Genomic DNA, 25,833 nt, shown 5'->3' on the forward strand with positions numbered 1-25,833 from the left:
TGAAGGTGAAAGAAACTTTTCTGCTTTACATTAAAACTAAAACAAATTCCATGGTTTGAAATTTCGCGCGTTTTTTTGTATGCACAATCACATGATATCAAGGCCAAGCTAGGTCACATGATAGGACAATGGTTGACAGCTTTCACTTTGTACAGAAGGGAAAATCGCGAATGTTGTCTTTTCACCGTGTTATGTGTGCAAATGAAATTCAAATAAATGGATTCAGATAAACATTTTTAAGTGAAGGTAAACTTGGTAAACTTCATGTGATTTTCATTTTGTTTATTCCATTTATTAACCTTCTGTGTAATCATGCATGGATTTTTCAGGTCATCTGAGCGTGATGTTCCATATATTATTATGCAACCACAAATTTCTGCACTTTTTGTCCCAATCAGAACGACTCATAACTTATGCAAATATCATAGAGGCATACATCACATGTATGATGGTCGAGGTACAAAATCCTGATTTATTGCAGAATTAACTGCTGTACAGTCGGGAAAACGACAGCAACATGTTATGGGGATAATTATGCACATAACTTTATCATACTTTAGATTGTTTTTACTATCTACATTTCATTGACAGCATGTTCAGGGGTCTTGATGCCTGTGGTATTTGCTAGTCCCTAGTGTGATGAGTGTAGTTAATCTTGGATGTAAGCTTAAGGACTAGTCCAAACCTTTTATAGCTTAAACATGTTAAAGTACATGCAAAATTTTTAATTCTGCATGCTTTTATGTTTTCATAATTCTTATGGAATGAAATTACATTAAGTTGACGTGAAAATATCATAAAGGTAACAAATCTACAGAAGTAGTCGAATCTTGAAGCAAATTTAGAATTGTGATTAAGAAGAAACAATTCATTTAATATCATTTTTACTTCAGGGGATACTGACAAGATTTCTTAAGGCTTATGTCTGATCACAGTGATGAGGAGGAGACTGATGAGTCATCGTCCCTTCTTCCTAAGAAGAAAGAACAGAGAAACTCAGCAGAAGAAAGAAAATCGCCATACACTAATTATTCCTCCATACCAGACTCTAAACAATTATCATCCACTACTGATGTAAACAATGAATATGAACAGAGGGTGCCTGATGATGATGCAAGCTCAACACCTACCTCAGAAACCAATGGATTCTCTTTCTTTGCCCTACAGAGGAAGCAAAAAGCCATTCTTTGTAGCATTTGCATGGCAGATTTTCTTTCTTATCTCTGCTTATCATTGCTTGCACCATTTTTCCCACAGGAGGTGAGTCCAAACATAACATTCATATGAACAGAACTTATGCTATAATTCTTTAATTCTTAAAAAAAAAAAACTCTAATCACACATACACACTATATATGTCGATCTATAGCAGCAATTTTCCATTTGACTCTCTGTCATTTTGCTTTTGTTTGCATTGTACAATGTATAATGCTGTGTGCCTAGGAATATACACAATATGCATGTGTGGAATTTACAATGCATACACATGTACATGTACACTATTTGCATTTTGCCTTCAAATTTTTAATCAATTTTGTGTTCACCCCAATATGTGCTTAGGGTACATTGAAACAGGCAGAGGAGTAGTTGTTACATTTACCTGGGGATTGGAATTAATGAGGTTACACTGAAACACTTGAACAATATGTAACTAAAGAAGTTTTGCCTGGGATATTTTTTCTCCCTTGATCAGCTTTCATGTATACTTTTTAATTCAAAGATTGTCCTTTTTAATAGGCATTAATACTTAACGAAAAATATCCTGTGTGAGAAATTGAAGTTCATATCCTTTATGACCTTTACAAAACTGAAAGACACTTTCATTGATATGTAATCATTGTAGATTCTTTGTGACAAATGCAGGATTGCTGATTTTCAGAATTTAGCCATTTTTAGCTGATTCTATTAAGTTAAACTTTATCCTCAGCTGTGATAAGTATAGTAAGTAATAGCAATACTTACTGGGTATGGCACAAATGTCAGCAAGGACCGAGGAGTAGTGCTCCCCAGGTGCCTTGCCCCCTTTCTGGTTGTTTGGTTGTTTATGGCCTGTGTATAAAATATATACTGTAGATTCCTTATTTTTTGCAAGTACTTATTATCACGAAATGGCTTGTTAACATCAAATCGCGAGAACAATAATTCATGAGTGGACAGTTGATCAAGAGATTTTACATTGATTTCAGCACCATAAAAATAAAAGCGAATAATTTTATTTTGCGAGTGTTGCTTCTCATGAAATTACACAATGTTTAATTCCTTGTGTATATTTAGGAATCTGCAGTAACCATGCTATTGTAATTAGCCCTGTTCCCCATGATAACCCCTCCACTCTTTACCATTACATGTCATTAAGCTTTGGTTCTGTCATTCCATCTAATCAGCTTGTTAACAAATTTGAAACTGTAGATTTTGTTCTAAAAGTAAATCACATTTTGAGAATGCAAATTTATCTATTATTAATACCTTAAACTGAATTTTCATTATATATAAGAGTAAATTGATACATTTTGCTGATTCCCTGAAAATCATAATAAAAAGAATTCCCTGCAATATGGTGCAGCAGTTTGATGATCTGATCCATACCTATTTGGAACACCTAGCAATTTCTTTTAATCATATGAAAAGTTCTGATATGTTCCAAAGAAAGGATTATATTCACTGATGACGAATAATTGCCCTCCCCCTTCCCCCCAATTAAACTTTGACTGAGAAATCTATCATTTTGTTTTGTTTTAAACCAAGGTGACATCGGCAGACTTCAAAGCATTAAATATTTTCATATAAACCATTACGCCATACCTTAGATATGTAAAAAAGAAAGATGTAAATTCAAAATTTCAATGTATGATTTATAGAGAAAAAGGTATATATCACATCAATATTTTGAGTAAAAGTCACCGAGCACAAGTCTGCTCCAACTCAGTGTTTTGATATAATGTGTAGAATGATAATATTAATGAAATATGTGAATATTGTTATGGAGCAGGTTTGAGCTCTATAAATCATGTATTAAAAATTGAACAAATATTGTCCATTTTGTCCTCTTTCTGAAAAATAACGCAAAATCCAACTAGTTTATGACTTCATAGGAACGAAAATTGATAATAACCTACCTCAAAACTATAATATTTTTTGTTAATTCAGATATTTCTTACAATATATATAATTGAATACATTTCAAGAATTTTTCAAAATTTAACTTTTATGGGGGGCAAAAATATGCATATACCGCATATAGCTCTTATTAATATTCACAACACAGCTCAGTTTAAGTTACATATAAGGAGACAGGGTCTAATTTATATAGGAAATGAATAACTTGTGATTGTGATGTCAGCATGGTAAATTTGACAAATTTTATATACTGTGGGAGGCAGATCACATTATTTTATCACAGTAAAAATTGTGTATATAATAAACAGAAAATTGCTTGCAGATACATTTATTCTATAGACCATTAGTGCAATTCTCTTCTATTAAATAAATTTATTTATTTTATCTACATTCTTGGTACTGATATTTCCATTGCACACCTTATACATGTAATTGCAAGTGTGTATAAAATAGAATTGCAGTTACACATACAAGTTTAAAACTGGTCTAACTTTTGTGTTGGTATAATAAAACAGTGAAAGTATAATCATTGAAGGAGTCAGCAAGATTCCAGTTCCCCTCAAGCGAGCGTATTTCTCTTGGCTTCACCTTGGGAAATAGCCTTGCTCTTGGGGAACTGGAATCTTGCTGACTTCTTCAATAATATACTTTGACTGTATACTACTTAAGTAATTCTTACAAATTATTGGTCGTTAAATTCTTGAATATCCATCCAAAAATAATTACTGACAATTTAAAGCTACTCAGACTTTGATGTCCAGGTGTTCCCTTTATGTGTTAATAAATAAATAAAATGTCAGTTTTCTGAAGAACAGATCCAGAATATCATGATTTATTAAAATATACATTATTTATGTATCGTACAAGTGGTTTTGTTTTTTGTAGAATATATAGTACCATGCAAGCATCTCCTGTAGCATTCAGTATTTGGTACAAACATACATCTGTGTTCATAATGGTGTGTAAATTAACTGCAATTTCATTCTGTACATGGAAAAAAACTATTTTTAATCAATTATAAAATTTAAAAGGTCCATCTTGCTTTTGATCTTATGTGAAAAAAAAACCATGCATAAGAGTTTTTTCTGATCACATATAAAATTACAGTACAGCTAGGTTATAATAAAATTTAAAAAAGAAATAGGAGAGAAAAAAGCAATTGAGTCAAATTAATTGAAGTGAAATTAAGAATAAATATTATAGTTAATAAAATGAATTAAAACCTTTACTTATCTAAGTCAAATTATTTTTTTTATCTTTTCATATTTTGTGCGAGTTTTTAGATATAATTATGAAAATTGTTAAATCTAAAATATAAACTCAAGCTATTTCTACTTTAAATCCATTCATTACTTTCAAATGAAAGTACAATAGACACCAGAACACTATTTTGACTTAGCAATGACACATAGCAGCTTCATTATTTATACATGTATATGTTGTACAAGTATAATTATGTAGAGTGTTTCATTATATATCATGAAGTTTGATTAAGTAAAACTAAATTTAAATTTCATTTTTAGGCCACCATAGTCACTCAGGTGACCTATTGCTATATGTTTTTGTCTGTTGGTGTGTGGATGTGCATTCTGCATCAGTTCTAACCTTTTGAATATTTTCAGCTTTTTCTTGGAACTGGCATACTAATTTCAACCAATTTTGGCATATAGCATATATGTTTAAAGGGGAATAAAAATTGTGAATTTCATGGTCTCCACACCCTGAGGCCTGAGGGATGGGGCTAAATCCATCAAAATTAGTGCTATCTTTAAAAATCTTCTTCTTTGGACATCAGTCAAACTCTTGACATGATTGTACCGGTAGTAAGCATTGAGTCCTCTACCAAAATTATAAAAATCATGGCACCAGGGTCAGAAGTAGGGGTGGGGCTCTAATGACGATACATCAAAAATGCATGAATTCTTCAAAAATCTTCTTTTCTAGCCCTATGTTTTTAGGAGCATGGTTATGGTGTATAGAAGTATAGAAACTAAGTGCATAGTTATGATGAACAGGGTGCCTTTTCTAAAATTCTGAATTTCATATATATACAGTGTATATAATGCAAAAATTACTATCATAATTTGTTCCTCAAACAAAAGAAATCATATATATATTAAGTTCAATGCCTTCTTTTCATAATGGTAGCCATGGTCCTAAGCTATAATTTTTTTTATTTCAGGCATCATTAAAGGGGGTCAATGATACCATATCAGGCTGGATATTTGGAGTGTTCGCCTTAAGTCAAGTTGTGTTCTCTCCCTTTTTTGGAAAAATGGTGAGTTCTCTCTCTTTCTCTCTCTCAAAACAAAGGTATTATAGTGAAAATAAGACAGCCACATTCAATTTAAAACAAGAACACTGCAAAGTAGAGCCTCCCCTAGCAAAAGAGCACATCAAGTTTGATATAAATTATCAGGTATTACGTGCATAACTTTTGTTATGCACACACTTTCTTACGTATTCACCAACAAACACACAAGTCCGTTACTATATATCACCTCCAACTTTGTTGCAAGGGAATAATTATTTTAAGCTTATACAGTTTACTGGTATCTGAAATAAATGTTTCAGATTTTGATATTTGAAAACACACATACATGATCCATCTTTTTATTTCAGCTTCCATATGTGGGCATTAGATTCATGTTCTTATCTGGGTTATTTTTAAGTGGAGGATGTACACTCTTGTTTGGGTAATTTAATATACTAGTATATAATGGTCTCACTAGCACAATTCAAAGTATTGAAATAATGCACAGATACAATCAAATTAAAATGCATATACTCGTATTAATCGGTTTTACTTGGATGTATCATATGTATCTCTTCATATGAGTATAACTTTTAAGTAGCTCTAACATCTCAAAAAGATAACACTGAAGAGATATGACATTATATTGACATATAAATAACATTATGCATGGTTTGGCTTTTGAATCTTTATATTTAATTAAGCTGGTCACTGTATATCTCTAATATTTTCTGTGACTTTATCTCTCAGTGCCTTGGCCTATGTCCCAGTAGATGACAGCCCTTTGACTTTCGTGGTGCTATGTTTCTTGCTCCGAATCTTTCTCTCTGTTGGATGCACTGCCCTCAATACCGCATGCTACACTGTTTGTGCCAAAGAATTCCCAGACCATATTGCTACAGTTTTTGTAAGTCTTTCTATTGTACATTTATTTATCTTCTTTTAATCAGTTGTAGACACTTGAAAATTTGAAGAAGCTGAACATTACTGTTATAAATGTTTGCACTTTAATTTCTTATATCACCCAAACTCAATAAATTGATACAATTCAAGATATTTTTTCTTCAAAAATCGACTTTTGATTATCCATCTGCTAATAACATTTTTGGATAGATCAACATATCAAGTTTGTATTCCCAAAGATTTTTCAAGTTAAGTTCATTGGTTAAGAAATTACGTCGATTTGAAATAAAGGTGTATTGTTGATCATTATTTGCTGAGAAACAAGCGTTATGTATCATATTTTAGTTTTCCTTTAAGATTTTAGGATGAAATAATATATAGATTGTAATAAATCCTCAATGTCAAAAGCAAATCAGTCTATTTACTTTCGTGATGAGACAAAAAAGGTCAACTGTCATAATGTATTTTATGAATTGATGCAGTCAAATTGTCGTATTATATTTTTTTCTTCAAATGAATTTGACATATCTTTAAAATTTTATATTTCAAATATGCCTCAAGAAAAATCAAAACTGCCCAGTGCAAATGGGGGTTCTAAATGAATAGAGGATCCATTTATGGAAATGTTAAATAAAATGTTGTTCATGAATTGTGATCTTGTTCTTATTTACACTTTCAATTGCAACAACGTTCGTATGTAACGAATGTTTCATGAGAAGTAATATTTACTGTTTTTAAGTTTAATTCCAACAAAATGGACCAATTCATGAGATGTAATTTCTGCTCTACTTGTGCCTTGGTATTGAAAATGTCAAAAGAAATCATAATTTGAACTGATCATATATATCATCGTGTCATATTTTCCTTGAACTGTATATGTACAAACGGATAAGAGATAATTGTAAAATTGTCTGTATAGACGTTTTAACAGAACCTAAAATAATGTAAATAACAATTTTTCTGATGACTTTTAGCTTGAAATCATTTAACCATCAATGGAAACTTCCTTCGTATTTCTGTTTGGGTCATTGCCATAGTTCAACTAAAATAAAATGCTGAAACGTACGTTACTTAACATAAAATGCGAGTTTAACAGTATCAAAATTATAAGAGAGAAACAAAAAACCCTGATGTAGATTCAGAATAGAAACTCAAGCCTTTGTTTAATCAATGTCATATGATTCAATCTAAAAATGTCTTTCAAAATAATTTCAATTAATGTTTTTCTTCAGAATTAATGTGTGTGTTCAATAATGCGTCTCTAGAATCAGTTTATATTAAAATTTATGCAACTTAAGCTTAAATTGATACAAATCAATCAATAAAGTTGACATTCGAACAATTAGTCATGAAAGAAATTCTGTAAATATTGTTGCAATTTTGATATATGATTTGTTAAAAATTTTGTAACATTCGTTACCTTCCGTAATGAATGTTTCAACACCTTTCAAGACTAATGGAGGACATTCAGGTGTAGATTGATACTGGTGGCGTAGTTGTTTGTCGGTCGTTATATAAATATTAACAGTTACATACTAATTCATTCCATTTGATTCAGTGTTATTGCATTCTAGAAAACAAACTCACCAACACTGTCTAGACTTTAGAAAAAAATCATAAAAAAAGCAGTACCGTACTCCGGATGTCAAAATTTGAATACTGGCGCAAAATATTTGACCACGTATATGTGCAGAAGATGTTTGAACTCGTAAATCATTCTTTTTTAAGAGATTTGGTAACAAATGTTTCGGTAACGGTTGTTTCATTTAATCATTTTCTCTTAAATACCGGTAGTAAGCTATCAATAAGACATTGTTAAATCATGGTTGGAGCATGGAATACAGTTGTTGGATAGAAGCAAAAGTATCACATGTTTAACTATGATATCATTCTATTTCATCTGTTAAACTAATACAACGAATGTTTCATGCCTATCCATATGCATGTAAAATAGGAAGATAGAATGTAATTTCAAAGTATTGGTAACATATACAAGGCTTTGTACCATTTATTTTTAATTTTCAAGAAGTTTCCTTCAAAATAAAACGTATTCCAATCTTACAGGCATACAATACCGAATACTCATACTATATTTTAATGTCACAGTCCGTTTTTATTTTGTTTCTGGCGACATGGGGATATCAAATCAAAGTTTGGTAATATATTTGTGATTATGCTCAATAATTTATTAAAAGCATTTTACAAATAAATGTTTTGAAGACATATGCTATCTATTTTAGGTTTCTACTGTTATTTGTACAAAAAATAGCCATTTAAGAGTAATTATTCAATGTTGGCGACAGTAACGTACGTTTCAAAAAATCACTATATGCCAAATAAAATATCTCAATATGATTTGTTCACTTCATTTTTGTATTTTTGCCTTAAAGGTTACATATTCATGCATTCATTCAAAAAGTATTTTCTTTGACATTTCATTATTTTTTTACGCTTAACCCCCAGCGACATCATTTGCACCATTTTATTGAGCTTGAGTGATATGCATCCATTAGGAATAAAAATGAGCACAATTTAAATTTAGAAAGTTATTACTTATATGAAAATTACAATCACATTGATGATGTTCATTTTTTAGAAGTAGGTAAATTGATGTTTCCAATAAAGAATATTCATTCTTAATGAAAAAATATGCATGTATATATGTACATGCAGTTAAAATTTCTAGCAGCCAGTTCTTTGTCTTGAACATCTTCTTATGCTTACAAAAAATATGCTGAAGTGAGTTGGAAGTCTCAACTTCTTTTTCCTTAAATATTTTAACCTCAATATCTTGAACCCTTGGATATCTTGAAGTTTTTTCTTGGTCTCCTGACGAGTTCTGAATATGACTTTTGACTAAACTTAGAATTGCCAATAACCATTTTAAGACATAACTGATACCATTCTTGATATTTTATTTCAGGGTATTGGAGAGGTGTTTGTGGGTGTTGGATTCATGTCGGGGCCAGCCATTGGTGGAGTTCTCTATGGGGTATATGCTTGTTAAACAATTACTCAATTTCTTTGCAGAAGAATCTCAAATCATAAAAACTTTCAATTGTTTTATCATTTCCCAACTAAAGGCATGGACAGGGGCATTGAATTACTGTCATTAAAATTAGCAAGACATTTTTACCACTTTTGAAATAAAGATATTTTCAGGGTATATGTACATGTATCTCAGGTTCAATCCACTAGGTAGCCAGTCAAACCTCAATATTTTTTAAAAGCATGTTGATGTTTATGATACTGTAGTTTCCATGTTTTATGCAAGTGCTTAATATTGCTAAAAGGCTTGTTGACATCAAATTGCGAGAACATAAATTCTAACGTGGACTGTTGATCTAGAGTTTGGACATGTATTTCATCAATAAGGAGTAAAAGCAAGTAATTTTATTTTGCAAACAGCTCTTCTTGGGAAAATACAGAATAATAAATTCCCAGAATATATTTAGGAATCTACAGTATATTGCAACTGGAAGGTTACAAACTTTAATTTATCACTAGCTTCAAAATTAAGGGTCTCGTATAAATATCAGGCCACACTTTTTGTTATTTCTGAAATTGAGTGTTTGATTTGTTTCAGCTGGGAGGCTTTTTTACACCATTTCTAGTGATTGGAGTCCTCATTATTATATGTGTTCCTGTCAACTGGATCATTCTACCTCCAGATGATCGTAAGCCACACAGCATTATCACTTACTTTGAATAGTGGTAATCTGGGTTAAACCTAAGAAAAATTGTCTTGATAAAATTTATTTGGATAAAATTTGCAAAAACTTGATCTTATGTAAATAATCCTACACTATCTTTAATTAAAACTTTTTTAAAAAATGTACTGATAAAATGGGATTTTTTATGTATATATGCACATAAACATGTACACCTGAACTTTGACAGTATTTCCTATCTACCGGTAGGTCATCTGAGTTTCATATAAATTTAAATGTCATCAGTAAATTTGAATGTTTTTCTTTGATGAATAACTCAATGCTTTGAAAATCATCAGACCTCAAAAGAAGAATATAATGTGTGCGTAAACACAAAATCCTGAACCTGTCAATCTATATCATTTTCTATGTAAATTGTTAATTTGTAGGTTTCGAGAAATCTGAATCAAGTACCAGTAGCCTTACCTTGTTGAAATCACCCTCCATCATCGTAGCATCTTTAGCAATCATTGTAGCATCCTTTATTTGGTCCATATTAGACCCAACACTTGAACCTCATTTACGAGAAGTAAGACTTTTTAGCTCACCTGCATTGAAGGCTCAAGTGAGTTTTTCTGATCACAAATTGTTCGGCATCTGTCTGTCTGTAAATTTTTAACATTTTCTACGACTTCTCATTAAGCAATGAGCCATTTTCGACCAAACTTACCACAAAGCATTCTTAGGTCAAGATGATTCAATTTTTCTTAAAAATTAAGGACCACACCATCTTTAAAATGGAGAAAATTAAGAATTAGTGAACATTTAAAGGTATCTTTTAAAGATCTTCTCAAGCCAGAAAAGATGATTACTTGGAAGCATCCTCAGGTAGTGTAGATTCAAATTTCTTCAAATCATGACCCCAGGGGATAGGATGGGTCCACAATGGGTAATCAAGTTTTACATAGGATAATATAGGAAAAATCTTTATAAGTCCTCTTCTCAAGAACAGCCAAACCATGATCTGTTACATTTAATATATATATGTAAGCATCGTAAGGTAGTTTACACTCAAGTTTGTTTAAATCATGACCCCCAGGGGTAGGATGGAGCCACAATGGATGATCAAAACTTTATATGGGAATACATGTGCAAATGGGAGAAATCTTGTTCTTCAACATGTGCAAATGGGAGAAATCAAAGCCATGATTTGTCATAGTTATATAGAAGCATCATCAGGTAATGTTCTGATCATGACCCCTTCAATGCATGTGTAAATAGGAAAAATCTGAAAAAGAACAGCAAAGCCATGATTAGTCATATTTATGTGGAAACATCCTCTGGTAATGTAGATTCAAATTTGTTCACATCATTTTCCCTTGGGGTAGGAAGGGACCATAATATGTGGTCAAAGTTTTAGATAGGAATATATATAGGAGAAAAATTTTAAAATCTTCCTCTCTAGAACAGCAAAGCCATGAATAGTCATATTTGTATAGAAGCATCATTGGGTTGTAAAGATTCAAGTTTGTTCAAAATCATGGACCCTGGGGTTAGGGTGGGGCCACAATGGGTAATCAAAGTTTAACAAAGGAATTTCATGGAAAAAAATCTCTAAAATCTTCTTCTCAAAAACCAGAAGGTTTGAAAGTTACCGTATTTGGCCGAATATAATACGCATTGGTGTAAAATACGCACAACCCTTTTTGAGCCTGAAACTGGGGGAAAAAACGCAGTTCGGTTGTATTATACGCAGCAGAAAATTGTTCTGAACTTTCGAAAATCGCGGTAATTTGCTATGAAAATCGGCGCGGAGATAAAGTGCCGAAAATTTACAGAACACAATATTTTATTCAAATGCGTTTTTATTTCTTAATCTTGACTTTCCATATCGCGGCAATCAGGAGGAAATTATTTATTTTAACAATTAAAGCACGAGATAATGCTGCATTAAAGTATTAATAGAGTTTATTATTATTATTTTTTTTTAGCATACGGTGATATTGAAATTATACGCCGCCGTATTCTAACTATTCTTTGTGGAAATAATTTTATTTCAACAAAGCACGAGATATTGTTGAAGGTTAACAGTTGTCATATTTATTTTTAGTTTAAGGTAATCATGTTGAAGATTATGTAAATTTAACAGGGCAAGCGATATTGCAACATCAAAGTATATTCATAGACTACGATTTTCTTCTTTTGAACTTGAAATTAAATAATTAAATAAATAGCTGATGTTATAAAAATAAAATCAAAATTTAACAAGCGTGTAAAGTGCAGTTATCAACACACCTCCAAAGCTGTGAAAAATGATATACAAAGGTGGGATATATGTCTTCATACATCGAAGTCATCTTCGTGGATATCTTATTTTCTACAGAGCACGAGTCGAGTAAATGATAACAATTAAGTTTCAACATACATCATATTTCCTTTTTTTAACTCTCAATCATTTTAACACGAGGCCGAAAGATAAGTAAAATTACATTTAACAAGCGTTTAACTGTTTAATGTGTGGTAATCAACACAGGCTTATACATACGAAAGATCATAAACCAACCCCCGATTTTTAACAAAGAAAATAATCAAAGCCATTAATAAGGGCAGTAAATAATCAGTGTTCTAACTGTAAAAACAATGCTTTGGAGTTGGTAAACAATTTAATTGCCTGGAGGGGTGTTGAGGGGTACTTATCAAGTGAGAAGTGCACATGTTCACAACATTGGCTTCCATTCATCAGTTCATTGGGGCGTATAGAGGGGTGTTTATGTTGAAATGGATTTTCACAGAGTTATTTAAAACCTAAAATAAATTTTATTTCATTGTATTTAAAAAATGACTTATTACTTTTTTGACCAACTGATTAGGTACATGTGTACTATGATTACGGAAGCACGTGGCAAAGGAATGTGTGAACATCTATAAATAACATCGTTAATGGCGGTGTACATGGAGACGATGAACATGCAGCTCAAATTGATTTTAATTTGCTTTTAAATTTAATTTAACCATTAAAAGCTTATAAATATAACATTTTTAACAAGCCTACATTCCAACAATAACTTTCCGAAGTTTTAAATATGGCGATAAACAGCAAGAAATTGCATAAGTCTCTAGGTAATACTATATATATGGTATGTGCGTTTGATAGCCGTGTTTCACATGAAAGAAAAACCTATCAAAATCCCATTGTGGTGTAAAATACGCACCCCTTTCTCACAGAAAATTATTTTGGGAAAAAAGTGCGTATTATATTCAGCCAAATACGGTAAGTGAAAGCTGCACTACATAGTGTATAATCAGATTTGTTCAAATCATGACCCCAGAGGGTAGGTTGGGACTACAATATGTAATCAAAGTCTTCCGTAGGAATATAGAGGGAAAGAATACTGTAGAATCCTTATTTTTGTCATGAGTACTTGATATAGCGAAATGGCTCTTTGATGGCACGTTTGTGAGTGGACAGTTGATCTAGAGATTTTATATGGATTTCAGTACCATAAAAATAAAAGTGAGTTAATTTATTTCGCAAGTGGTGCTTCTTGCAAAATTACATGATAATATATTCCTCACATATATTTAGGAATTTACAGTAGCAGGGCCATAGGGACTCGGGTGAGCATTGTAGCCCATGGGCCTCATGTTTACAATTACTCAAATTTTTGTCAAGATTGTACATTTATTTGAAAGGAAGTATAAAAAGTATAATTACTGCTATTTACAGTAGATCCTTGCTATCTCAAACTCAAGGGGATCAAGAAAAAACTTTGAGTTATCTGAGGATTTGAGATATTGAGGTTGAAATACTGGTACATGTACCTAAAAAAAAGTGGTTGGAATTTCCAACTCACTTTGACATATCCATGGCATTTGAGATAGCAATGTTAGAGAAACCAGAGTTCAATTGTATTTGAAAAGAAATGTTTCAATAATAAAATGGTGAAAACTAAGATCACATTGCAGCCATATCTCTAAAATTTCAGTTTGACCTTGGTCCAGAGTTAATTGGTGTACTTTTTCTGGTCATGTCAGCGTTTTATGCCATCTCGTCACCAATCTGGGGATGGGTAGCAGATAGATGTGTAAGTATTCCCTGTCTTTGTTTTAACTATAGGTTTTGGCATAATTAATATTTTTTATTGGTGGACTAACATTAAAATTTCAAGCAGTTTTTGTCAAACCTTAATAAGGTGACAACTCTCAACAGGGTTCTCTAATCTTTAGTGGAGTATATATAAAATATGGCATTGTTAATAAGAAATTTTTAGTAAGAAAAATTATGTAGATCATATGGATATAATTCTTTCATTGATATACATCTTTCTTTATAAAAGTCAGGAAGGCAGAGTTTATGGTAAGTAAAGAGGGTTGTATATTGTATACATTTTTAGCTCACCTGAGGCAAAATCTCAGCTTACCTGATCAAAGTTTGCAAAGTCATCTTTTTTTCCATGTGTTTTCAAATGTTCATCTTCTTGAGAACCATATGACCAATTTCAACTATTAAGTTCTTGAAGCATCGTTGGCAAAAGGGGGATTAAAATTAGATGTTTTAAGAATGATGTCCCATTACCAAGGAGAGAGAGAGATACTAAAAAATGGTAAAAAGTATGGTGGGGTCATAATATAAATTTTTTTCAAGAGCTTCTGGACCAGGAAAAGCACAGTTTTGATGAATTGTCTAGTATTGTATCAGATTTGTTCAGATCATGTTCTTAAGAAAAATAATGGAAACGAAAATTTTAACTATCTTCTCAAGAATGACAGGACCACATTCAGTCAGTTAGATATCCCTATGTAGTGTAGATCCAAATTTCATTCAAAAGTTTTGGGGTTGTTGCATAGGACCATATATAGAAAATAATGTTTCAAAGACAAGGAAGTCACAGTTGAGCAAATAATTATGCAAGCATTTTTGTTTATTTTAGATTTAAGTATTCAAGAGAGGTTCAAATTAATATTTTATCAATGAGTTCAATGTACACTTTGAAAATAGTGGCCTTTAAGATATGTGTAACATAGAGATTTTTTATTCATACATGCATTTGTTGGAAGAGGAACTATAACTCAGGTGAGTGTTGTGGCCCTTTGTCATCTTTGTACTATAATCTCTTTTTCCCAAAAAACAAAATGTAAGTGGTACAGAATAATCACCATATCTATACAATTTAGGGCTGTCACGGTTCCAAAATTTTTCGGGTCGGGTCGGTTCTGTAAATTTTTGGTTCGGTTTCGGGTTTTTCGGGTCGGTTATTTACATATATTTTAAACCTTAATTTCATGAATTTAACTTGAAAAATCTTCATTTGTTACATTAAATTTACATTGAAAACAAGTCTTAACCATGCGAACGTCTAGACATCGGTGACTTGGCCTACTATTAGCCACAACCTGACCATTCCTGTTGTTTTGATAATTATCTAATACTTCCGTGACAAGTGCTTTGTCATGGAACGAAGTAGATTTCAGTTGTGATGTTTATTTATCACTGTTATCATCATCATTCCTTTGATTTCGACGCCATTTTTTGTATTGAACAGACTCTAATATATAAACCAGACCCAAACCAAAATCTGGAAAAAATGGAACCGGAACCGAACCAAACAACTTGGACCGCAGTTCTCGGTTATTTCGGGTACTCGTGACAGCCCTACTATACATCTTTATGTTTATAGCCCTTTAAATCCAGGCTATAACTTTATATCAGAGAAATATTATAAGCTCATACATACTTGACACAAAGACTGCTTATGACTGGAGGGTGTTTCTTGATCAAACTCAGGAGCATTGGGACAAGTTCAAAGTTACAGGGACAGAAAGTGTAATATTCTTGTCTGAGATTTGTATGTTTAGGATATGTGCAACCTCATAATTTATGATCAGAGGGTACCACATCGTCGGATACCCACGAGTGATCTTGTCTTTTACTCATCATGGTTAGTAAAAGACAAGAACACCTGTGGGTATTCGACGATAAGGGTACCAGTATATCTGTTTTCTGAAACAAATTCAATTTACATGTAACAAGCTTAAGGACACAGGAATTTATGTGTAAAATTTTTTGGAAGGTAATCATAATTGCTTTTCAGAATACATGTACAACCTTTTAAGTTTGATTCACAGGGAAGGATAACTGCACTTAACGCTGGATTTTGGGTCTTTTTCCTTCGCTTCAGTTGCTTTATGTCTAATTAACCTTTTTTTACTTTTGTATATATTTTACTATGGAATTCTGCCAATTTGGCACCAAATTTAAATGTTAAAATGATTTTAGACTGTTATACAGAAAAATAATTCTAGATTTTTGTCCCTACTGCTTTCCAAATGTAGAGAATTTACACTTACCTGCCCTTGATTAAACATTAAATATGCATGAGAGGTGGAGCTAACACTGTAAGAATGGGTCTAAAATTAGACAAGATAAATAACAATGACATGTATTAAAATATGTGGCCACTCTGTCAAATCTCACTCTTTATCATATATGGCACAAGTACACTATTTACAAAGGTTTCAAAATGAAATTAACAGTATGTACATGTAAGTAAAGAATATTTTGAATCGATGCCTGACAATTCAACGTGTTTGAGAACAGTGTCCTAGCACAAAACATGCTACCTTACAAGTCACGTGACGGAATTGAGTATTCACAGAGTTACCTGAGGTAAGAACTCACATGGTAAATTGTAATATTCAACATGCCACAACCCTTGGTTACAATGTAAGAAGAAGCAGTTTTTCTCTTTTAAACCATGAGCACATGTTTGTCTGTTAATCTCCTTCTGACACAGCATTATTAATGCAAATATACAACTACTGTTAAACGGTGAACAATAGATAAACATGGGCTGACTATGTATAAAGTCAGTGAAAAAGTGGGCGTCCTCATTATCATATTGAGATTCAAGAAATTATGATGACCCCACCTTTGAAAACGGCTTCGTACTTCGTAAATACTTTTATTTAATGTAATTACGTAAAGTTGTAGACTACATGTTGACCATTTTTGCAATTAAAAACAAAATGCTAGTTTTGAAAGTTTATTTTGTTGCAATTTTGGCATGTTCTGAAGTGCAGTCATCCTTTAAGTACCATCATAAAACTTTAACTTATCAATATGTTTTTTTGTGATTTGCCAGCCTATATAGATCATGTTAATTGTTTTTATTTAGTAACAAGAGACAAGATGCTTTTTGCAACCAAACTTCATTGATCATAAAATTCTTTCTTGAAGAGATAGCATTATTTCTTCAAGTATATGGTCAAACCCTACATGTTGTATTTGTAGAGGGGAGTTAATGCAGGGAAGTTCAGCTTTTGGTTATTTAACCTAAATATGTGTAGTATTTGTTATTTTAGCCAGACAACAGACTGCTGATGATTCCTGGTTTCCTGTTTTCTGCTGTGGGCATGTCACTGTTAGGGCCTTCTACACTCTTAGGGTTTGCAGAAGATTACAAGTAAGTCAATTTTCTGTAAAGATTCTCAAAGCTGTAGTTAAAAAATTCTTGCGACTTTGAATATAGAAAAATGTAATGATTATAAGTGAATCACTCAACAGAATAGTTAGCAATTGCTATTTGGATGAAAAAGTGGGTTAAGTTCTGTGAATGATTATTGGATATAACAGCCATTTTGTGTGAACCTTGTGCATTATAGGGCTTAATTTTAATTAGAATTTTGAACACTTAAAATATTGGTTTATTTTCAGTGTGCTATGGTTGAACATTGTAGCCTTAATTATACTTGGAATATCTGCTAGTCTGGCACTAATTCCAACTTTTGATATCTACCTCTACATTGCAGAGTGAGTATTCATCAAATTTAAATCAAGCTTTTACATATTACTTACATTGCTTAGAAGTATGCATTATAATGGGAAAAAATGCCAGAATTAACTATAAATGATTTTTTCATGATTTAGTGTCATGGTAGTATATTTCTGTAAATTATAAGTATATAATGTCTTTGATTTCCTTACCTGTACAGTACATGAATATTGCCTTGATTTTATACAGAGAGTTAGGGTTTGGAGATGATATGAACACCTACAGCTTAGTAGCAGGCTTATTTGGATCCATGTATGCCTTCGGGTAAGACTTACAAAGACAATATCATTATTATAATGATTAGAATTAGTTTATCTCTAGTATTCATAACTAGAGGGTTTTTTTTACCACTGTTTGACTCACCTTATTTCCACTGAACTCTGAGGGGTAGTAATTTATATCGTTTGTCACATAACCTTAGAAGCACTAGGGTGTACTGATGTTGTGACATCGAACTTTGACTTTTAAATTCAAGAATATCCCTTGCTGTAAGTATACACTTATATGAACTGTAAATGGTAGAGCTTTGATATATTCAGCATTTATAGTGCTTATCACATCCTTTTTACAGAGTTAAAAAAATAGTGGCCTTATGACCTTGACTTTAACTTTTTTTTTAACAAAAACATTCAGCAATAGGTCACCTGAGGCACTCAGGTGACCTATTGCTGAATGTTTTTGTCCATCTTCGTGTGATATGTGTTAACATTTGAACATTTTCAGCTTTTTCTCTGGAACTACTGTACTCATTTCAACAATTTTAGTATATACAATGCTTTATCTATGGGCAAAGAGGAACAAAAATTATGAATTTCATGCTATGATAGCCTCTGCAAACAATTAAAGATGCATGGTTTTGATGAGCAGGATGCCTCTTTCAAAATTACGAAATTTATGACTCATGGGTCAGGGGCACTGGCATAAGGATGCGGCTCTATTTATCATATAGTGAAAATGCATTAATTCTTTGAATAAAATCTTCACTGCTCTTTAGCATCTAGGAGGCAAACAGAGTACAAGCTGTAATGAGCAAGGGTGTTTTATTTCTTGACCACTGGGTCAGGGGTTTTGGTACTGGGCAGGGTTTTACTGATCATGTATGAACATTTTTACTCTATTTTGAGAGAAGCTATTCCCCTTTGTCATTCCCCTTTGATAATAAATCCCTGTAAATAATGTTATTGATAGGTTATAGAATAAAAGAATTACATAAGCATTTTTATTATGTGCATATTGTGTTTCATACTCAAGCACTATTGTGTCATTAATTAAGTTTGGTGAAAGTGACAAAAAACAGCATGGCATATACAGGCAAGTAAATGGGTCTACTTTCTGAGTTGTTGCTGATTACTAGGTTAACTATTTTGTTGATTCATGATTGTCGTATTTTTTTTTTTTTTTTTTTTTGAGCAACATATCTTCATCTTTTAGTTCATTTTATTCTATCATATAAATATTAAATTGCCATTCTATCAATCCTTTACAAGATTGTGTCATACTCAGGTGACCGTTAAGGCCCTTTGGCCTCTAGTTTAAAGATTATAATAAATTTTTGAATTGCGTAAAGTAAGACTGCTATTTGTCACATGGCTTTTAATACAATGCAAAAAGTGAGTCACCTCTTAAAATCTCCACAATGTCTATAAAATTGTTCCATCTTGTAGAGATTTTCTTGGACCCTCCATTGGTGGTACTTTACTGGATGTGGTTGGGTTTCAATGGTGCTGCACTATAACTGCTTTTGCCTGTCTTGGAATGGTATGTTTTTAATACATGTGCTATTTTTCCCCTAATTTTTTTTATGATTTTAAGATAAAAAAAATTCTGATTTGAATTCCCATTATAATAATATGTGCTACAATGTATTATTATAGCTCTATATATTCCCTGTAATTTTTCAACACACTTTCAATGGATGATTATTATTATTTTTAGCTGTACTTGTCATAGAACATATGCAGTGTTTAAGTATTTGTCAGTTTAGCTGTCCACCTGCCTGTTCATCTCTAAACAATTTACAGACCTGCCTATCTTTCTTTCTACATGTATATCATCAAATCCTTGGATATCTCAAAATTTTTTCTCAGTCTCATTGAGTTTGAGAAAAGGAGGTTTGACTGTATTATGTACTTTCTCTTCATGTAATTAATAGTTTTAATATATGGATATTCTGCAGATTCCACTGCTGTTTTTGGACTATGTTTGTGACAAATGTAGAAAGAAAGATAAGGGTGTAAAACCTGTGACAAATAGACAGGAGGAACAGACAAAGTTACTGGGAGAGAGTGTTCGGGAGGAAATTCAGGGGGATTATATGGCTTCTTACCCACCCCTGACAGCCACGCAGGTCTGAGGTCAAAGGTCAGCATCTACAGATAGCATTCAACAGCACTGCTAAGTTAAGAGAAAAAAAAAAAAACACTAGTCAATAACTTTTAGTTAAAATATCTTATTTACGAGGGGTGATCAAAAAGTTCGCAATCTAATTAAATTACTTCCTTAAAATAAATAAAATGAGGTTTCAGTGTTCATTATTTAAAGTAGTCCTCTCTTATATATTATATTATATAGGATTATAATGCACATCTGCCATTGTTCTGCCCACGCGCGAATCATGTGATCAAGGCGGTCACGTGACATGCTCCGTGGCGTTCTGTTCACAGAAGCTAAAAGATTTTTCTGAGTCTTATATTTCTTCTCATGCAAGTTATATTTTATAACAAGAACAGCCCATCTGTCAGAAATGGCCAAATCTTGGCAATAGGATGAGTAGATAAAGACATCCCTTCCCAGAATTAGCATGGTGATCATCAAAACCCGAGTCCTCTGTCTCGGAAGCGTTGTATATCCAATGTGGATAAAGTATGGACGACCTCTTTTTATCATATCTCATATGTTTAAAGTCTAAAGTAAATGATATTTTAGGGATTTAATGATTATATTATTGTTAAGATATTCAACTATTTTTCTAAATGTAACTTGGCGATCTTTCATAACAAATTGCTCAACTAAGGACACATCTTTTCCACAGCTTGCTTTCGCTGGGCAACAGAACAAACATCATATTTAATCATCTCCCTGCCTTCACTAAAACAATCAATTCAATTAATGATTGAACTTCTGGTAAGTCTTTTGTCTTCATAAACCTTGTACAAATTATCGTATTCTACTGCAAAGGAATTTCCAAGATATACGTTAAACTTTACAGCCGTTCGTTGCTCGAGTACGACTGAGTCAACCATTTTTTGTCAAAAGTCACCCACATATTGACGTCATTTTCACATTGTGACATCACAAAAACGGAGCAAAACATTATATAACACCTGCTATTTATAGAATATGTGTATGACTACCTATATGTGTGCCAAATTTCATTCTGATCTGAATTGTGGTTTTGTAAATATAGAGATAGTTCCCGAACTTTTTGATCACCACTCATACTTTGATAATCAGATGATTCTGTACTTAGGAGTTTAAAATACATGTATGAAAATGTTTATGAATCCAGTTTCTGAGGTATAGTGTCAGTCTTATTTAAACTATGTTGCAAAAGTCAAAGTCTGCTTTTTTAAAGTTGTTTATATACAATGTACAATTAAATTGTATTATATAAGGAGAAATAATATTCATAGAGATATGATATTGAAATTTTTTTGTCTGTGATATATAAACTGCATTATCATTTTTAAAATTAAATCTGCCTCAATTTAATTCTAAATTGTATAGTGTACTTGTATTTCATATGTTTTTAGCTCACCTGAGCCAAAGGCTCAAGTGAGCTTTTCTGATCAAAATTTGTCCGTTGTCTGTCATCATTGTTGTTGTCGTGGCGTCATTGTTCTTGTCGTAAACTTTTCACATTTTCATCTTCTTCTCCAGAACTACTGGGCCAATTTCAATCAAAAATTGGCAGAGAGTATCCTTGGGTGAAGGGGATTCAAGTTTTTTCAAATGAAGGGCCACGCCTTCTAAGGGGAGATAATTGCGATTTCATGAAAAATTTATGGCATCTTTCAAAAATCTTCTTCTTAAGAACCACTGTGTTAGAAAATATGAAACTTATGTGGAAATATCCTCAGGTAGTGTAGATTCAAGTTTGTTCAAAGCATGTCCCCCAGGGGTAGGGTGGGGCCACAGTGGGCGATCAAAGTTTTACATAGGAACACATAGGGAAAATCTTTAAAAATCTTCTTCTCAAGAACAGCAAAGTCTTGATTAGTCATATTTATATGGAAGCATCCTCAGGTAGTGAAGATTTAAGTATGTTCAAATCATGACCCCCGGGGATAGGGTGGGGCCACATTGGGCAATCAGTGTTTTACATAGGAATACATAGGGAGCACCTTTAAAAACCTTCTTCTCAAGAACAAAAAAGCCTTGATTGGTCATATTTACATGGAAGCATCCTCAGGTAGTGTAGATTCAAGTTTGTTCAAATCATACCCCTCTCCCATTTAGGGGTAGGTCGGGACCACTTATGCATTTAAGTATTGCAATACTAAACTTATTTTTGTTTTTTCTTAGCCACAGTGCTCAGGTGAGCGATGTGGCCCCTGGGCCTCTTGCTATTAGCTTAAAATCAGAGAGAATTATTTCATTATATACATTCCTAAACAGCAACTTTTTTTTCTTAAAATTTTAGATAATTCTATAGCATATTATGCTATATACATTATCATCATGACATATTTATTATGGATTCTGTTGGTTAAAAAGTGAATATTCATTTGAGTGCTGTGCTTCTTTAATAATGAATGTGAAAATACTGATCTTGCAATAAAATAAAATGTCTTCCATAATTGATAAATAACATTTGTGGACATTTTTGCCATGTGAACAATTGTGTATACTATTTAAAGGATGTATTTTGTCACTTTCCAGCATTGGTCATCAACAACTTTCATCCCTTAATTCTAGACATATTCTATAACCAACCTGTATATTTTATCCACTCCTAACCCTTTATAGTCGTCTCTACAAACCAATAAACTTGTTATGCCATCCGACAACAAATTCACAGCAAGCGAGTTTATTGGTCTGTAGAGACGACTAGAAAGGGTTAGGAGGTAGATAAAATATACAGGTTGGTTATAGAAGATGTCTAGAATTAGGGGATGAAAGATTGTTGATTGACCAATGCTGGAAAGTGGCGAAATACTTCCCCAAAGTGCGCAGAAAATCTTGCGCCGTAAATTGCACTTTATTTACATTATGGGATCTGTAGCGTTATGGTCAAAGACTAAAATATAAAACCATAACGCTACAGTTCTGCAGCTAATGCATTACATGTTTTTTTTTTTATTATAAAAATCTGAACTCAGTTATATATTTAAAAAAATTGAATGATAAAAAAAGATTGTGAAATATTAGTGAACATATTCTGCTATTCCGAGTAAAAATACAAATTTATTGAGAAATGGTAAATTACCGGTATGGTTATAACAAAGTGCCAGGGATGAACAGTTTAGATTTCTTGCAAAAGTAATTCTATATATCTATTAACTTCATCATATTCTCTAAATTTAAAGAGAATTCACTGTAAACATGAATTCATTATAAGTGTGTTCACTGTAACCATGTTTTACTGGAATTTGTGAGTGTTAGAGAGAATAAAATGTTCATTAATTTAGTTTAACTGAGAATGAAGAGAAAGAGAGTTCTGAAGTTTCTATGCATTAAAAGTTCTTCATTTAATTTATTCCCCAGGTATAAACACATCCCATTTTGCATTATAAGTATTGTAGAGTACAAAGTGATATAAATTTTTCAATGATTTGCTGTTTTTGTTTCAGTTTATAAATTGGATGCTAGAACAGAGAACTTTGTTGATGTTATTCAGTGTTGTAGTTTGACGATGTCTTATAATCAATATCATTTAAGGTACTTTCCCTTGAGTTATATTTTTTATAATACAACAAATATAGTTGAAAACTCAGTGAATATCAAATCTGTACAGTATTAAAATTGAAAGTCATGAATTTTTACCTAACAATTCATTTGAATTAAAAATCATTTGTTATGTGCATTGCAGGTTATTTTTATGTGATGCAAAAAAATGTATATATTTTAATACCTCCAAATTTGATTGTGATAAAATATGCTAACAGAGCGATATCTGTTGAATATTAGTTTTATATCTTCAATAATTTGGTGCTTACATCCTCTAGATACTGATGCTTATTGTGAGTTACATGTAAATTCAGATATTTTGACAGAAAAAAAGTGCCATAAATAAATTTTGATAGTGGATTACTAATATAATTTGTACTTAAGAATAAATTTTTAACAAAACAAGAGTATGTGATTCATATCCCATTCTAGTTTATGCACAAAATAAAAACAAACAAAAAAATGTCAATTTTTAGCATTATTCTTAGCAAATTCTTCATAAATATCATTGTGATAGAATTATTTATGAGTAAGAATATAAATTCTAAAGGTTATGCCTGTAGCAGTTATATTTTTGTAATTTTAAATTTAAAGACAATTTTTGAAAAAATGAGAGTATTAATGCATGAGCATTTTTAAATTGGTTGTAATTTTGCATCTTTAGAAGGTAATAAATGAGCTGAATTAATTTCGTTTTCCTTATAACCGCCTTGACAGTGATGTTATTTTAAGATCTGGCTAATGTGGAAAACCATTAATGAATGATCACTGGTGGATCTAGAGGGGTGCAGTCCCCCTTTTTTTGACAAAAAATTTACAAAAGATTAATAGAGCAATGTTTTGGAGTGGGATATTGCACTAATTATATCTAAAATATAGCTAAAATAAGTCAAAAAAACTGTTTAAAAAAATCCAAAAACCTGAGAGCTTCTTGGGGCTTTGCCCCCTGTGCCCCCACCCAAACCCCTAACTGGTTCCCCCCCCCCCTCTTTCAAGAACCCTGGATCTGCCACTGATGATTGATAAGAAAACGAGATGTGTTTTTGAAACACTGATGCCCCCGCATGGCAGCTTATGACAAAGGTTGAAGTTTCTCAATTCAAACTCCAAGGTCAAGAGATCAAAAATGTTGTTATACCGAAAGAAAGGATCTATGTCAATGAATATACCTGGTAAATATTAAAGTCAAAGCACCAACCATTCAAAACTTATGATCAAGGTTAATATTTTCTAAAAGTGGGTCAAACTCCAAGGTCAAGTTCAAAGGGTCAAAATTAATGGTTAACAGGTAAAGACCTTGTTATAAGAAATACACATGCAAAATATAAATGCCCTAGCACCAATGGTTCAAAAGTTATGGTCAAGGTTCAAGTTTTTCAAAAGTAGGTCAAACTCCAAGGTCAAGGTCAAAAGATCAAAATTGTTGGTATCCCAAGGAAGGTCTTGTCACAAGCAATAAACCTGTGAAATTTGAAAGTCCTAGTACTAACTGTTCATAAGTTACGGCCAAGGTTAAAGTTGGGTAAATGTCTGCAAAAGTGGGTCAAACTCCAAGGTCAAGAGGTCAAACATGTTAGTACCTAAAGAAAGGTCTTGTCTTATGGAACACACATGTGAAATATGAAAGCCATAGCTCCAATTAATCAAAAGTTACAGGCGATGTTAAAGTTTTTTGCGGACAGACAGATAGATGGACAGGCCAAAAACTATATACCCCCAAATCTTCGATTACGGGAGCATAATTATAGAATTGTAATAATTTTAAAATCTTGAATTTTTTCTGATGGATTTGAATATTTTTGAATAAAGGTTCTTGTTAAACTGTATATTCACAACAGATTCTTCTTGCTTGTAAAGGAAATGTGAATCAAAATTGAGATGAATTGCGTATTAAATGATAAGAATCCATTATGATTATGACATAGGTACTGATATCATAGGACAAATGGTTGAGCAAGTGCATTAAAGCTATATATGGCGTATCTGGGCTAAAAATATAAAAAATATGAAATCGAGTGTAGATAACTATGATATATGTTATTTACGTTCAAATTAAAATTTTCACCGATTTTGAACTTGAATAATCTCAAGTTTCCATTGTTAAATTGACTTAAAACTGTGTCTGTTATTTAAATGCGGAATCGGTAAATAAATCGGCTATTGTTTTAATTAATTAAATTTCTAATAT

The 25,833-nt window shown here is 32.1% G+C and overlaps 1 protein-coding gene across 1 annotated transcript; it reads left to right on the top strand.

Moving 5' to 3' along the window:
- Positions 1 to 124: 124 nt before the first annotated feature.
- On the top strand, positions 125 to 24,249 carry LOC133189904 (MFS-type transporter SLC18B1-like). The gene is made up of 14 exons (XM_061325317.1): positions 125 to 246; positions 894 to 1,260; positions 5,300 to 5,395; positions 5,740 to 5,813; positions 6,122 to 6,278; positions 9,198 to 9,266; positions 9,861 to 9,951; positions 10,374 to 10,513; positions 13,911 to 14,009; positions 17,287 to 17,387; positions 17,639 to 17,734; positions 17,946 to 18,020; positions 19,421 to 19,514; positions 19,933 to 24,249. Exons 2-14 carry the CDS (start codon positions 922 to 924, stop codon positions 20,107 to 20,109), a joined length of 1,608 nt encoding a protein of 535 aa, XP_061181301.1. The 5' UTR covers positions 125 to 246; positions 894 to 921; the 3' UTR covers positions 20,110 to 24,249.
- The last annotated feature ends 1,584 nt before the right edge of the window (positions 24,250 to 25,833 follow it).

Source organism: Saccostrea echinata, unplaced genomic scaffold (assembly GCF_033153115.1).
Source record: "Saccostrea echinata isolate AGI-Se365-2 ecotype Australia unplaced genomic scaffold, CSIRO_AGI_Sech_v1 ptg000020l, whole genome shotgun sequence".
In the NCBI taxonomy this organism is placed as follows: Eukaryota; Metazoa; Mollusca; class Bivalvia; order Ostreida; family Ostreidae; genus Saccostrea; species Saccostrea echinata.